At 42.0% G+C, this 17361-nt stretch overlaps 1 protein-coding gene across 5 annotated transcripts in view; it reads right to left on the reverse strand.

Moving 5' to 3' along the window:
• Positions 1 to 17361, reverse strand: part of CABLES1 (Cdk5 and Abl enzyme substrate 1) — a 75724-nt gene that overhangs the window by 39372 nt on the left and 18991 nt on the right. For all 5 annotated transcript variants that reach the window (XM_065830263.2, XM_065830261.2, XM_071804193.1 and 2 more), the window contains exon 2: positions 128 to 199. In XM_065830263.2, the coding sequence (XP_065686335.1) occupies positions 128 to 199 (72 nt within the window). The remainder of the gene's footprint in view (positions 1 to 127; positions 200 to 17361) is intronic.

Genomic DNA, 17361 nt, shown 5'->3' on the forward strand with positions numbered 1-17361 from the left:
CACTTTACCCACTATAAAGAACATCTTAACGTGAACACCCAGCTGGTTTCCCACATGCACAGGGACAGTAGGTCTGTCTGTACACATCTCACAGACAAGTAACCGGAGAGAGAGTAAACAAAATGACCTTCGCAGTGGGGCATTTTCCTCTATGTCCTCCAGAGTCTCCAGAGAAGATCGCTGGGAGATCAGCCGACGTCTGCAGAGAAAACAGAACAGAAAAGAACGCCGTGGGTTAGAGGGCATGAGAAGGTCCTCAGAGCTGGTTACTTAGTAATGCTGACAAACTGACAATCACTAGCTGAGCTGTACCTTTGGATATTAATCAGTTTTGTTCTGTTCTCCTTACCTTACTAAATCCTATTGATCCCAACCAGAAGCAAACTTACTCCAGACAAATTTCTGTAGCAAAACAGAAGTTGAAACTTCCCAACAGCTCCTCCTCAGTTTGTGCTTTCTGGTTTTCCTTCCTTCAAGGGTTTATCACCCACCTAACATCAGTCCCACGTTTACCACGGTAGAGCTTGCAATGCTGCAAGTACAGCTCTTTGATAAAATAACACAGATGCAGATCTACAGAGAGTGCCTGTCATTCACACTGCCATATTCCTCTTTGCCCCGTGCCTTTTTTACCAGATAAATGCTACTCACTTCTCAGTGATGTCCATCTAATCTCTCCTATGAGGACTGACTGAAGAGAGATGAAAGATGATGGAGCAGCAGCACTGCACACAAACCAGCAGTTTAAAAGGGAGCTCTGACCACCCCTCTGAGCAGCATGGATGAGTTCAGTGCTGTTTTAAACCAGTTTTCTATGCTGAGTCAGATCCTTCTTCCACCTCTCATGAAAATAAGTAAGGAAAACCTAGCATTCCAAGTTTTCTGACTGTTCTAGTGGGCAAGGAAGAAGCCTGTTACAGGCTTGGTTTTAGCAGCAACCTCCAAACACCCCAAAGGCAACACAAACTGTGGAGCTGCACCCAGCCCTCCAAAAACCGCTGTAAATAGAAAAAAATAAATGTAGAAAATAAAGGCCATCTGAAAGCACGTAATGAAAAATTAAGCTGGCCATCATCAGAACCACCCCGCTGGTGGATGTCAAGCAGCTGCGACAGCCGCTGTACCCCAGTACGGTGAAGTACAAGTATGAATTTAAATTATAAAAGTCCACATTGACTACCACTATTTTTTTCCCCAATTACCCTAATATCTTTCCTACCAAGCTGCCTTACTGCCTTGACCTGCAAATGAAGAGTTTCCAGATCTCAGTGTGTTTATACCCCCGTGCTTGGAAGGGTGCTTGCGCATTAATGTATTCCTGGGCCGTATTTTCACAACAAATTGTTTTCTCTGATGCCAGCATAAGCAGTTTCTAATCCATCTTGCAATTTGCTAGCCTCTCCAGTTGTGCTCCTACAACTGCTCCAGCAGCTGTGCTGCAAATCTGATTACTGAAATGTTTTTCAGTTCAAAATAACCCTGATGTTCAGTGATTCAGTTTACTACTAGTTCAAACACCACATTTCTATCACTAACCCCCAGACAATACATTTCAGGACAGCTTGAATGTGCATGTGGCTTTTTGTGTACTTAAAAAAAAAAAACTCAAATAATTTCTAGAGCAACTAAGTGTGACGCGTAAGCCTCTTAGGAAAATATGCAAACTTAAATCCCCTCAGGTTTCGTCTAAATTAGAATTTTAGAAGATCTGGTGCAAGAGAGGATACACATTCAAAATTCTAAGAAAAAATAAAGTCCACATTTCAGAGGGTGCTGAACTTGCTGGCACAGACGAGGAAGAAGGTACCAAACATCTGCCTCCTGTGCCCATCGGTGCTGCCTCAGCTCCATCCATAGTCAGAGGACACAGAGATGCTCTTACAGAGAGAAATTCAGATCAGGAGGTGCTCCCCCTCAATTTTCAGTTGCACTGGTCCATAAACAAAAGGTTCAATTACCAGCACTGCTGATGTAGCAGATCATTGTTGTTGCTTTTTAATACCTCTTTATACATCATTAGCTTAATAACACACTTAAATGATGGTACCCTCCCATCTCGTGGTGTTACAAAAGCATACTTTGCATGTTGTTGGTCAAGGAGAGATAAACAACAGTACAGCCTTGCTACCCTCTTCATATCAAACTTATCTAACTAGTCACACAGTATTTCCCCTAGGTGCCTTTTAGATGCCGTAAGGCGCTTGTGTATCACCAGATGCATATTCCAGCTGCCACTGCAACTCTCTTCCAAGCCTCTCCTCACCCAAAGTTATGCACCATCCTCAACTTCATTGCCAATACCTTGGCAGAGATCAGTTGGAAGATCCTACATTTGCCTCTGTTATTAAGGCAGATGCATTGGTTGGCAAAAATACATGCGACTGCATTTCATTAACTCCAGGGCAGCTTTAAAGGCTGGTCATCCAGTTGCCTGTTCAGATTCCTTGGACTTTCCTTGCTGGTCACAACTTCTTAAACCCAGCACCAGGGATGCTGCCTCCTGGGTTTTGCTTGATAACCTTGAATGCAACACGGGCTGGATAGGAATCACTGCCACATCTCTGGCACAAAAGAGCTTAGACCGATTTTCAACAGCAGTGATTCTGCAGTATTTTGGGGACCTACCATGGCAAGGGAGTCTGCACAAAGAAGTGGGGGATGCTCCTTGGCTCGCCCACTCATGTGAGAGGAGCACTGATACCTGAGCTCCCTCTCAACTAGTGTGAGCATAAATGCGACTCTGGATAAATTCATCCAGGAAGGAAGGAAGGAAGGAGTTAAACACCCCCAAATCACCAGCAATGAAGAAGCATGGGTCCCACAGAAGCCTGCAGGGATATAAATGGGGGCTGCCCCAGCCCAGTCCCCTCCCTGTGCAGTGAGAGAAAGGACATCCAGGCCACCACCCAACCCAGCTGAAAACTGCCACATCTTTCACTTGTCCCCAAAATCATTAGTTTTAATCAGTTCAGCAGCCGTGTGGCAAATTTGCAGCAACTCCACTGAAATCAGTTCACTCTGCCCAGAAATTGCACCCTCTTTTCGCTGAAGAGCTCAGTCGCAATGAAGTATGTGCAATTACTCCACTTTATCTCAAATCTTTATTTTGAAGCCTAATTAAGATGACCTAAATACTAACCTTTTATAAGCTTTCCACAGCTGGATATTATACAGAAATGCCAACTAATGAACCCACCTGCTGTGAACAAAGTCACATCCTGTGCCACACACATAGGGGAAAAAAAACAATTTTGGAAAAGCAAAGCTTTTGAAAGGGTATTCCAGGGAATACAAGCAAAACCAGTTTTTCATTGTCTTAATTAAAAATTAATCGCCTCAACTGGTGTTTAATATTTAAACTAGTTTATCATCTTTCTGCAGTCAAGTAGTCAGGACTTGTCTATACAACACCTAAAAGAGTTATTTTTCAAAAACTGGCTGAAGTGCTACAGCAGCTGGTATATGTAAGCACTTGCAGTGAAACAATCCAAACTGATTTATATCACATAACACTACCATTCTGATTTAAAGCTGTGTTGATACTTATTTTATACTAAAAAAGTCCTATTTAAATTATAATTAGGGGAAAATCCTCCTATTGTTAAGGAAGACTTCTATACACAGACCAAAATAAAATAGCACTATGTGACTCATATAGGATTCAGGCTTTGGGGTAAGTCTTTAGGCAGATGCATTTTCAATATAAAATGCTTTAAAAGTTGTGCAAAGTAAATGTCAGTCAGCTAACACGCACTAAAATACAACTGCTCTTCATAACAAAACTGAAGATGTTTCAGTAAAAATGTTAATTTCTCCTAGTTCACAGAAAACCTCAAAAAAAGTCCTCCTAGTTTAACTACCACATCCTAGGTATACCACACTTGCCCCTCTCTCTCCACACCCCCATACACAGAGGAGCAAGTAGTTTAGCTCTGGGGAAGATGACAACCTCCTGGTTCTAACCATCAGTCCCTGCAGGACATTGTTGGTCACAGTCTCATCTAATTAATAGATTTTTTTGTTGTTGTTTAAAATCATGTAATACCACTTTCCCTTAAACACCTATCTAAAATATTTGTTTTCCTGTTTCCTCCCTGTTCCCTCTGTAATTGTTACATGAGTCTAGAAATAACCAATACCCTACAATCAAATTCTAAGCTCAGTCCAAAGAAAGAGACTCGAGATAACTTGATGCCTTGGTATTTTAAACAGCTGTTTTCTAAGATACTCATGACCCTGTTTGCATACTGGATTTATCTGTGACCAGCTGTCTCAATCTCTGTGGAAGTTTCTTAAAACCTAAAATGTTGCTTCCGTTTCCCTTCTCTGAAGTCTGATTAATATGTGGCTCAGTTGCAAAAATGAAATAAAATACAAGGACAAAAAACCAGAAAGCATGTCTGTAACCAAAACATTAAATAGCCAAAGTGAGCAGACTGCAGAAAGACTCACTGTGACCAACCCATCAGTCGGTGGAAAATTATCTTCACTGTCAATTGTTGCAAAATACTCAGCTCAATTATTAAACATACAGAATCTTAAGCCACATAGACGGGAGGTGATAAAAAAATGGAGCTGCAATCAGAACACTGGATAAATTCATCCAGGAAGGTAGGAAGGAAGTAAGCCAATGATAATCCAAGAGATAAGGAAAAATAAATCCATGTGTAATGACTTTCTAGCACAGTTACAAAATCAGGAAGAAAAAGTTGCATTTTAAATATACCTCATTTTTGTGAAAGCAGTGCGTGCAATCCCCCCTGCTTCTGTTGAGGTTACAAACCTACAACAGCTGAAGCCGGCAGTGTGAGTACCACTGGCTCCCAGAACAAAAGCATCCCTCAGGACAAGCTTCTCCACTTTGTCTGGGACAAATGAATCCCCTCAAGGGCCAAGGAAATATCAGGGCTATCACCTTTCTGGTCACAACAGTGTTTCTAATATCGTGGCTTAGGAGCATCAGAGAAGTGCAAGACTGCTTGGTGCTTAGAAAATGTTGAATTCCTTATTTTCACCATGCCCTCATCACAAAATGTGTCTCCTACACACAGGAAAACTACGATATATACATATATATATACACAAGGGGAGTGGAAAGAAAGTCATTAGTATACTTGCAGTGATGGGGAATGAGATCAGGATACTGGTAAGAATACCTCAGGGCCTGCCTAGAGGTGTAAGTGGTGGGTTTTCCCCTGCCATCCACCCACCCTTCTGAAAAGTGCCAGCTCAAAGAGGAGCTCTTGTCCAAAAGCTGACCTACCATTGCCCAAAAGCCAAACTAGTCCTTTGCAAGCACTTCATGGGGAATTACCAAAACATGCTTTGGATGTGCAGCTCCCACATGCATCACCTTGATCCTACCTCTACGGGAAGAGCAACCTTAGGGTTGTTTTTTCATTGTGTTTCATATTGTTCCCTCCAACACCAAAATAGCTTGAACAGTAAAAGGTAAACAAGGAGAGTATTCAATGAGATCTAAGATCAGGCTTCTAGGTGCCAGAATGGGAAAAAAAATATTTAAAGTAAATACATCTATTATATATTACAAGTAAATATGTATCTATAAACACAGTTCTGGTCTATAGTCCAGAACAAACCCTGGCTGTTGAGTATTTCAGTTTCTTCAGCACATGCTGGCCACAAACCTATCTTGCAAGCAACTCTGAGTTTTGAATCAGGTACATTTATCATTCTCCTCCTTAACTCCTTCAAAGTTAGGATCTGAGTACAAACAGAAACGCAGTCTCCTGGCCCAGGGGAGCAGGTTGGCACCAGAGACCTGCCAGATGCAGGCAATGCCCTGTCCCTTTGTCACCCAGGGGAAACCTAAAAGCCACTCATCTCTGACTACTCCTCAGCCTGCCAGCTGAATGCCCCTGCCCGAACTCCCAGGCTGAGCTGCTGTCAATTAATACACTCTTCTGAAATATTATACAAGACATCAGCTGTGTACGAATCCCCATTCGCTTCCTGACCCCTGACTGCGTGGCCCAGCATGAACCCAGATGAAAGACCCGCTAATGAGTCACCTCTCGCCCTCCCTCTGAAATTTTTACTGGGATTCTTAAGTCCCAGCTCATTTCTTCCTATCTTCTGTGAATATCACAGGAAGACAAACACAGGAAAAACAAACCCCGAGACTATTTAAAATTATTAAGGGAAACAGAGTTTCCAGGAGCTGCCCAAATCGATATAAAGCAGTATTTAATTGTGTGCTATCATAATTACATAGTAGAACCATTCTCTGCAAAGAACATCAAACTCCATTTAGGACTTCCAGGCTGCACAGCGCATTGGCAAGGTTGCCCACAACGGGAGTTAGAAGCCTCTGGCACATACTGAAAATGGGTTGTTTTGTGAATCCAGCAGCCCAACCCAAACACACAGAGAATCTACCAAGAGACCTCGATTTAGCTGTCACCTACATGCAGGGAAGATGCAAACACGGTTTAAGACCACAATGTTCCACAGTGTGCTGTGAAGGAAAGTCTCTGATGCAGAAATCCTGAGCTAGCGGGACCCGTGACAACCTGCTCCTCTTGGCATACGTACTGCAAGGAGAGAGATCTTCAAACCTTAGGCTATCAGTAGTCAAGAGAATGCCATGCCAAATGCCTCCTCAGTCTCCACCAACCTTCTAGGGGTAACCAGGAAGACGGGCAGAAAACAAGAATGTAAAGGTGAGCTACGGCATGAACACGCCTCCAGGCCAGACTCCTCACAAACCGGATATCCCCCCTGCACTGAGTATCCTTCACATATTGCCATCCAACTCTTTCTTCAAACCTCATCCTCCCGCAATACCCAAGGCGGAAGCTTTGAAATACACAGCACTCAAACTGCTGCCTGCTGACCTGTCTGCATTTAATATCTCTGCGTAACAAATTTGTCCGTTGCCATCTTGAGGGTAGGATTTTTTTGTGTGTACAAATCATACTCGTGTCAAATACAGAGTGCAAAAAGAAAGAAGTAAGAAGGAATGAAGGAAATCAAGATGACAATACTGAAGTATCCCACTGACCTTTCACATAATGCTCTGTTCACAAATTATTATGTAGCTTTACACATGTGATCCTTCAAATGGCTCACAAAATTCTAGCACAGCTTCATCACAATGTCCCAGAGGGATCACCTGGGTCTGGTTACATCAAATATAAAATGAGGAATAACAGTACTGTGAAGAGATGGGGGACTTATACTAGAATTGCTGAGAAGCAAACTGTTCACTAACAAGGCATTTGTATAGTGTGAATGTGTATACAGGTGTGCAGAAAAACAGAAGGTATGGTAGAACTGTTTTTTAGAGTCTTTCACAGTTCAACTTGATATATTAATTATTAGTCTTGCTGGAAGACATTATTCTGGGAGGAAATGCATTCAAAATTGGGCATTGATATGAAATCTCTAGTGAGGGAAAAAAAACAGATTGAGTCTGGGAAGAATGGAACAGTAATCACCACACGTTGATTCTGGGGGCCCTTTCATTTTTCACCTTTCCCAGCTGGATTTCCAATTCACTAAAAGCACATCTTGTTTGAAAACCTACCATCTTCCCTCTGCAGGCAGCTGTCTCTGTATCCAGTCCTCCTCCATTACCCAAGCCATAACGACGAGCTAAAGCTGCAATTCAGTAAGATTCATTTAAAGACAGCAGAGCTCTCACACATCCTGAAGCACCTAGAATCTACATCCTCTATTATCTGTAACCAATGATTTACAGATTCACTGTCTTCACTTTACTGACTCTGCAGCAATGTGAGAAGATTCAGAAGGCTTGTGCACAGTGATTTATTTTGAGTATGCCTGAACACTGCCACAGCTGTATTTTTCAGGCCAGCCATTACCTCATAACCTAACACATATAATCATGGTATGACATCAGTGGGCACCAGCTTAATTAAAGACACTCAAAACTAGCAAAGGAGCAAACAACTAGATTAATCATCTGTCCTTACAAAAACAAGGATGCTTGCCAAAGCAGATATAATAACACTGTAAAGAACATACAAATTATCCATCTTTATGTCCTTTTTTGACAGTAAAACCCACACCATAATAGCCTTTGTCTGATCAACCTTAGTCTAACAGATTCTTTATGTGTTGTTTCTGACAAACAAACTCTGTGCATTGTAAAACAATGCATATTTAGGTCTGTCCACAAGCAAGGGTGCTTCTTAAAAGTCACATACTAAGGAGCTCAGTTCTTACAAGCTCATGAAGTGGGTCCATGAACAACTCACGAGGTTCAACAAGGCCAAGTGCAAGGTCCTGCACCTGGGTCAGGGCAACCCCTGGTATCAATACAGGTTGGGGGATGAAAGGATTGAGAGCAGCCTGGTGGAGGAGGACTTGGGGGTACTGGTGGATAAATGACTGGACAAGAGCTGGCAATGTGCACTTGCAGCCCAGAAGGCCAATCGTATCCTGGGCTGTATCAGAAGCAGCGTGGTCAGCAGGTCGAGGGAGGTGATTCTGCCCCTCTGCTCTGCTCTGGTGAGACCCCACCTGGAGTTCTGTGTCCAGCTCTGGGGCCCTCAGTACAGGAAAGACATGGACCTGTTGGAGAGGGGCCAGAGGAGGCCATGAAAATGATCAGAGGGCTGAAACACCTTTCTTACGTGGACAGGTTGAAAGAGTTGGGGTTGTGCAGCCTGGAGAAGAGAAGGCTCCAGGGAGACCTTATTGTGGTCTTTCAGAACTTAAAAGGGGCCAATAAGAAAGATAGGGACAGACCTCTTCACAGGGCCTGTTACAACAGCACAAGAGATAATGGTTTTAAACTGAATGAGGGGAGATTCAGGTTAGACAGGAGGAAGAAATTTTTTACACTGAGGGTGGTGAAACACTGGCCCAGGTTGCCCAGGGAGGTGGTAGATGCCTCATCCCTGCAGACATTCCAGGCCAGGCTGGACGGGGCTCTGAGCAACCTGATCTAGTTGAAGATGTCCCTGCTCATTGCAGGGGGATTAGACCAGATGACCTTCAAAGGTCCATTCCAACCCAAACTGTTCTATGATTCTTCCCTTCTCGCTAGGGACAGATCCTGGAGCCAAACAGCATAATTGCTCTGGGAAAAGTAAACTACCTTCTCTTTCCCTTCATCCCTGCCACTGTGACTGGACACAACATCTTCCTGTAACTGGGCACTGGGTTCATAGGTGGTAGAGCATAGGCTTAGATCACTTTCTTCTCTCTCTGTTGAGGTCCCTTGCTCAAGCACAGCAAATCGTAATTTACACACTCCCAGCCTGAGGTAGCTCTCTCCTGGAACAGATCTCTATTAAAAATGTAAATGTTTTCAGAAATTGGTTTACTCTATTCAGAACATTTCGTTCGTATGATCTGCAGGGTGAAAGACCAGCTACAAACTGAACATATGGTCCAGCTTACCACAGGTACACATACAAAGAATAATTATGGTTTCGAGAGTGACCTTTAGGAAACTGGATCTCTGCAAGAAACCTTCATTTCTTGCTACTCCCAGTAAGCAAGTATTACAGGGATCCTCGTAATACTGGTAACATTTGGTTGTGTAGCTGTATCAGTTGCTCACTGTTAAGGGACTGTGGCACAGGAGTGTCCGAAATTTAGATAAGCTTGCCAAGAAGCCTCCTGGTCTGTTTTCACAACAGAGAGTACCCAGCAGTCGCCCTAATTAACTTTTCATCGACTTGGCAAATGCAGCCTACATCTGCAGGCTGGGGAACTGCCTTTCCCCGGATCAGTATTTCCCCAGGAGCGGACAACACAATCGGCAGAGGCTGCAGACTCAGAAAGCATCTCCCCCGCTCCCTGGTGCAAACAGCCTTTCCCAAGGCCAGCATCCCCCACTCACTCAGGGAACACATGCTGCTCTGCCACCCTAGAAACAGCTGGATGTGAAGATCTGAAAGGGTCCCAAATTTATGGCCTTTTATATCGTTACATTCTGCACATACTCTCAAAGAGCTGGGTTAGCAGATGTACAAAAAAAATGCTTATTCTGGTAATCTAAGAAGCCTCCTGCTTAGTAAATTATTTAATTATTAATCAATTACTATTATTATTAATTATACATTATATATTACATATTATATATCTTATATAGTACATAGTAATTATATTGTATTATGCATGATATATTAATTATATACTATAGAATAATTAATTATTAATTAATTATTTAATTATTATAGGGCTGAATTTTTCTGGGTGCCAACTAGTTGGCCAGCAAATACCCCATCCTGAAAAAACAGTTTTCAATCAGTTTTGGGGGAAAATATAACTCAAAGAAATTTGAACAATGCCCTTAACAACGTGCTTTAACTTCTGGTCAGCCCTGACGTGGTCAAGCAGTTGGACTAGATGATCATTGCAGGTCCCTTTCAACTGAAATATTCTATTCTATTCTATTCTATTCTATTCTATTCTATTCTATTCTATTCTATTCTATTCTATTCTATTCTATTCCATTCCATTCCATTCCATTCCATTCCATTCCATTCCATTCCATTCCATTCCATTCCTATGTTATGCTATGCTACAGCAGACTCATCAACATACCAAAAGTGAGGAAAGCTGCAAAAGGACTCTGTTAGACTGGGCATACTTATATTTTAAATTATCAGAGATATAAAAAACATCTCAGTGCCAAATTTGGCCAACAAAGTCAATTTAGAGGGCTGCTTTAAGACCAGCATTTTAGAAGGTAGCACAAGACCCAAATTTCACATTTATGTACTTGGCGAGCTTCTCTGCCTTGGTTCGCCCACATCAGCGCCATGTTCACTATCTCCACATACAGCCATGACGTGCCAGAAGCACCAGAGGCAGCAGCTCAGGCAGATGCAAGACCAGGCAGCCCTCTTAAAGCACAGATCACTGTACGAAATAACTCCAGTGATGATTCCTGACATGTTCAGTCTCTCCCCAGCACACGCTAAAGATACGTTGCATTTGTATTTACGTAATGAAAATGGGAAGAGGTTGGCTGGCCTAGTGTCACAGTGACCTACTTCAAATGTCTCTTGAGCCCGTGACCTGATCTAATCTACAGTACATATAACAAAACAAACAGATAAAGCAATCATTAATAATACAGTTACAACCCATCCTCTGTTAGAGATGATTAATGGAAAATGGGTTCACACCCTAAACCTTACGGGAAATGTGGAGGATCCAAACTACCCAGCTCTTTCCATCACAAACAAATTGTTAACACAAATGTTAAGCTGCCTGTGCCTATACATTACTTCAGATGGAGACCTATACACACATGAGGTGGGAGAAAAAAGTCTAAAAATTACAGTAAAGCTCCAGGAGGGGCAGTTTGTTAGTGGATCTCCCTCCCCTGCTTCCAAGGCTCAGCAGAGGCAGGGATGGCTCCCACAATCCCACATCTGATAATGGACTTTTCCCTTGTCCAAACGGATTGCCATAAGCTCAACTAACAAAGCATTTAGAAAGGTGTAAAACATCACCCAACATTTCCAAATCTACGCAGCAGTCAAAGGTGGCTGCCCAAGGTACCTCTCCCTAAATGTCTGGGAAACACAAGAGACCTGAAGAACACCTGGCACAGGAACATGAAGTGATGCAGTGGTTGGTTCCCTCAAAGCTGAGGTGTCCTACCCTTACTTAGCCTGAATGATTTCCAGGGCCTGGCAGGAGCAGTGGTTACAAGCATAGCTATGTTAAGTACAACCTTAGCCAGAGTAACAGACCTTGGGATGGCAAATTCCATGACTACAGATGCAAGAAATTATTTAGCTCTTCTTTAGCTGAGACCCTTTTTAAGGCAATGCAGAAATAGATATGTTTGATATTTAAGGCCTTGCCTATCTGCCTGGAACAAATCAATCACATTACCATTTCCCTAGGGTAAGTAGGCATAAGGATAAAACCTATGTGGATGTAAGCTAACAAAGATTTCCTGTTTTTCTGTTTTCCCTTTCCTTTTTCTTCTCAAAATCACTGCACTTCCACTGGCACCCTTTAGAGACAAGACTTTTTTTTAAGAGTTGTAATACAGCCTAGTCCTCTGTGAACTGGAGGATTTTTCTTGATAACACAAAACAAGGCACTTCGTCATCTGACTCAGTAGCAATCTTAAAGCTCTGCAACGAATTGCAATGAACTTGCAGCTCATTAGCAATGAATTCAGTTGATGAAAGGTTACAAGGAACCAAGGACAATTTTTACTGAGCATCTCCAGGCAGTTTTTCCAGGTCATCAGCTCTCTTTCGCTAACCAACGAACACATCTTGCATTCTTTAGAAAGTCAACTGCCTGTTTCCCCATAAAACCCCCACAAGTATTGCCTAATGAAACGCACAAAGAGTCCTTCTCATGCTAAGGGACCACATCTCAGGATTCTGCTCACATGTTTTACTCGGGGATGCTTTGATGTAATAGCATGGGAGAGAAATTTTGAAGGATTTACAGATTAATCAGCCAGAGCAAAGATGTGGGTTAGGACTGCGAGAAGCACGCTCCTCTGGGATATAATCTGCAGCTCAACTTACTGCAGATGAAATGAAACACGCTTTGGGAATGCAAATGAATTAGGATGTTACAAAAAGTAATTCGATTTGGACCAGCAGGGTTTTAAATTTGGTTAGTTACCTACAAGATCTTTATTTAACTGTAAACCTGGCACAATACCTAGTATGATCACCAATTTGGACTTCACTTTATTACTATTTTAAAAAATTAGGCTGGGTAACTTATTCTAACGGGTTTTCAGGTCACATCTATATTATATATATGTATATCTCTATGCATTTACACACTTATGCATGCTCTGTAACAGATTTGCAGAACAGTGGGATGTTTCATATGCATAAAAACAAGGCTAAGATTTTCATTCATATCAACAGTGTGGAAGAGATAAGTGGAACAAGACAGCTAATTAGTCATTCTCCATTTCAATCCTCAATAACCACAAAGAGAACTTGTTTTTTTACTGCAGGCATTGTCTTACATCAAACAATTTGTAGATAAGAAAAATAAGTTCTCTTCCTGAAGGCATATAAGCAAGTATTTTGATACAGAAGATGAAAGAGCATTAGAAATTAACTGTAACACTTCTTTCCTTCCCTAGCCACTGGAGTATGTCCATTAGGATGCATTGCTAACATATCACTCTATTATCCAGACTGACAAATTTTGCGCAGTCTGCTGCTTCAGTACTACAGAGCACAAGCCATTAATAGCTGACTGCCTCGCTCAAATGAAACAAGACAATTATCAGCTGTAACTTACACAATTAATATTACTGCTGCCAGCATTTTCAGCAAAGATTTGGTTCTTTTATAGATCATTTGAAGTCTTTAGGGGATGTATTATTAGTACATCTGTCCTCCTGTACACATAATTATCATGCAAAAATTCCATTTATCATGCTGATAAGGATGTACTTCCTATCAGCTGATAAACAGGCAAGGCAACCTGGTTGCCCTGGCTAGTTGGGACCATGCTTATCTCCAGGAGCATTTCTCCTGCTTTCCAGTTGAGCCCATGGCAATTTTCTGAAAAGACACGAGGCTTGTGATAACCTCTGAGTATGGGGTATGTTGTATTTGAGCTTGGGGTACACTGTATTTGACACCGCTTGTTTGTCTCATTGGTTGGTTTGATGTTCTCCTGTAATTTTCTGCTCCTCACTCCTCCCTCCAAGACTGAGCAAATGCTCTGTAGGTGTCCAGAGTAATGGAGCTGCCGCAGACGGAGCAGGTAGCAACCAGATTCAGTATGATCATGACCTTTTATGGGTACCATAAATCATGTCCATGTCATAGACAACAGGCAACACCTACTTCAACGCAGCATCACTTTAAATATACAAAAATGGCCAGATGTAAGCAGACATCAGTAAACAGGTATCAATCCACACCATAGTGAATTTTGTCTAAGATGGGTATGAGGTTTTAAAGAGTGAACACCATTAAGACTTATCACACTCTGGTGCTTTACATGCAGAATAGCCCACAGTAAGAGGCTTAATGTGCAGAGAAACTGTTCTCATGGACAACAACCTTCAGAGACCGACAGAACATACTGAGACCAAAATAAGATTAAATGAAGTAAAGGCCAGCCCCCATGCAGACCTCCTGCAAACTACGGCTTCATAATTGGTTTAAACCAGCCTCATTTATGCTAATAAACTTATGCTGTGACCAAAAGGCACGGTGCTGCTTCCAGCCATCTACCCAACCCCTGCATCATGCCAGTAGAAGGGCTCCTGCAGCCAACCAAGTAAGGGAATCGATCCCGCTAACAAGTGCACAAGTGAAAAAAAAATGATTAGTCATCAGTTCTTATATGGTTTTTTGAGGGAGGAAAAGACCTACTGTCCTCAATGGGATCAGCCCCAAACAATCCCCAAATCACAGCAACAGACCTGCTGTTCCAGCATCCCTGGCGGTTGATCCCGTAGCTCCCATCTGTCCCCAAGCTTTTCTCCATCACAGCTACAGGTCTCACCTCCAACTCAGCCAGTTAGCAGCTACAACAGTCACACGGAACAAGTTTAGGTTGGACTCCTTCAAGCTCAACAGATACAGATGCCAAATAGGCATGTGGCCAATACTGACCAACTTCGGCCTCTAGGTACCGCATAGCACAGCTCCAGCACAGTTGATGGTTTTCTGCTTGGTGTAAAGGAAGGAAAGCAACACGCTGGCAGCAAAATGAGCACCTTATCATTTTTCTTTATCTGTTTAAACATCCTTTTTTAAAAAAATTGTTTTATAAACTGCCTGGCAGGATGTAAGGGACTCACAGGATGCCCCATGGCTGATGGAATCACGCTGCTGGAGTGAAATGCAGAGGAGGCCAAGACTAATTCCCGATGACATCAAAAAGCAAATGTTTTTTCAAAGATAAATTATTTTACTGCTGATAAATGTGTGATAAAGTGTATGAAATATTCTTTTAAAATGTGGGACAAATTCATAAATCTAAACCAAAGCAACTGCAACTGCAGGCTGACACTGGTACACGCAAAACAACTGCACATTCACAGAAACTATTAAATTCACTATGTTAACATATTGATCCATTACAGATTTTAGGCAACTTATTCCCAGAACAATCTGATTTAACTTAATTTTTAAATTTATTTTAATTTTTTTAAGACAGAGTGGCTATGAGAAATGAGCTAACACAGTGGTTCAACCAATTATTCTCCTTATCGTGATTTTCCAAGCTGCAGTAAAGCTGCTTCATGACCTAATCCAATGGCAAACATACCATCATTATACAGTGGTGCAAGCAGATGACTTGTTCAAGCAAGTGCTGCTTGGTGTGAATAAAATACATTGCAGAACAGCATCTCAACATAAACACTGCGAGCAAAGGCAGACCTGCTTTCCTTTACACTGAGCTCATACTTCCGCTAACAGAAATGAGCAGGCCAAAGGGACACTCCTAGGTTTATAACAGCAACAGAAAAAATGCAGAACGCAGTTCCAAGGGCAAAATTTTCAGGCTGGAAACTCCAAGTAGATCCAGCAATCAGGACCACAGGCTACATTACTAGCCCAGAGGCACTGCTAGTTGTTGGGTGCAGGGTTTTGACTGAATTAAAAAAAATAATAATAATAATCTGGTTTTATTTTAGCCACTATTCTCAGTAAAAATTAAAAATCTCAGCTTTTGTGGGGAACAGAGCATTTTGATTTGCGTGAAGCCAACGTTTCACTTCATAATTTTGTCTTACCATACACACACATATATATATATACACACACACACGCATATATATTAATTAGATGATAGAAAAGACACTAAGGAAAAAAAACCAAACAAACCATTTCCCATTGTTTGAACATGTCACCTTTCTGAAAAATTTTTCTTCCTGAAAAAAAAACCTCAAGAGTTTCCTCTGGTTTGGCTTAACAGCTATAAAGGTTGTGTTTCCAGGCAGATGGAAAATCTGGCTTACCCACAGCTTCCTCCCTCTTCTCCACACATAACAGTTCACCGTTGTGACCACAAGAAAGATGTCAACCACTGCTAACACTTTAATTGGCCCCCAAAGTCGCAATCTTTACATAGCAAATATAATAAGTTTTCTCAGTGACATACTGCAACAATGTTTAACAGAATTGCATAAGCAAAGTTATATTTAAATCCACTGAAAATGCAATCCGATTCTCCCAGAGCATGCTCTGGTTATAATTAATGACATATTTGATTAATATTCACTTATCTATTTTTTTCTTTTTTAGGCTTGTGCCCCACTAATACATGGACAGCAGAGAAAAATATCTCTTCTACTAAAGAAGCTCTGGCAGGCATTATGGATAACATATGAAGTGTGGCCATACTGCTCTCTGTCCTCTATTACTCTCAATTTTCTTCTCCAAAAGCATTTTCAGCAGCTACTTCCAGGCTGTAACCACAGCAGGAGTCGGAGGTATTCAGCCATTGACGTCAGGCAAGCCAGCAGAGGATGGAAAAGGAAAAAAGAAATGAATTCAAAGCACTTTCCAAAGTGGCCCAAACCCTTAGAGGTGGTGAGGTATCTCTCCTCCTGGCCCTCTGTCCACAGTGTGATGCTGTACCAAGGAATCACTAAAATGACGTATTTATCCTGTACCTGTTTCACCGCGTATTTCCTGAGCTGTCCTACCACTCTAGTGAGGAGTTCCTTTGAATTTAGCTCTCCTGATTACTTGCAAAAAGCATTTGAAAAAAGGAATGAGAAGACCAACTTGATAGTTGTTCGAACAACCTGTTTAGTTTCATTTGCAGACAAGTAACGTGTTCCATCGCTTCACACTTCCGCAAGATTTCATACTAAAGGATGGCAATTTTCTGAGCAATTCGGAGCACAGGCTCTCTGAAACAGGGAACACCAAATTATCTATCCTTACATGAGAACAGTCAAGAGAGACTTTTTTACACCAATGAAATTGCAGTTTTCTGAGGCAAGAGAAAGACAGACACCCCAACAGCCAGCCTCTTCAGAGCAGGCCTCATGAATGCTACCTTTAGCTCCATGCTTAACATGAATGTATGAAAAATTACACAAAGGCATATTCCCCAACCAGTCTCCTGATCCACATCTCACTACAAAACAAGTCTTGACCCCAAATCTCTGCAGCATTTCGAGATCCTCCCAGCAATAGGGGAAGGACGGGGAAATGAAGAAGAAAGTGGGAGGAAGAAGGAATTGGCTGCTTCCCCTTCCCAACCTTGTATTTCCTTTGAAAGCTTTAAACATAGAGTAAAAACAGCTGCTGCTTTCTTTTCCTCTTTCCTAGAAAAAGATGGACAAAAAAGCCCTAACTTCCTTTGCTCTGGCAAATATCCCATCCCCGCCAGGTTTGCTGGGGAGCTGGAGCCCTGGAGCAGCAGCTGTGATTGGGTTGC

This window comes from Patagioenas fasciata, chromosome 2, assembly GCF_037038585.1.
Source record: "Patagioenas fasciata isolate bPatFas1 chromosome 2, bPatFas1.hap1, whole genome shotgun sequence".
NCBI lineage: Eukaryota > Metazoa > Chordata > Aves > Columbiformes > Columbidae > Patagioenas > Patagioenas fasciata.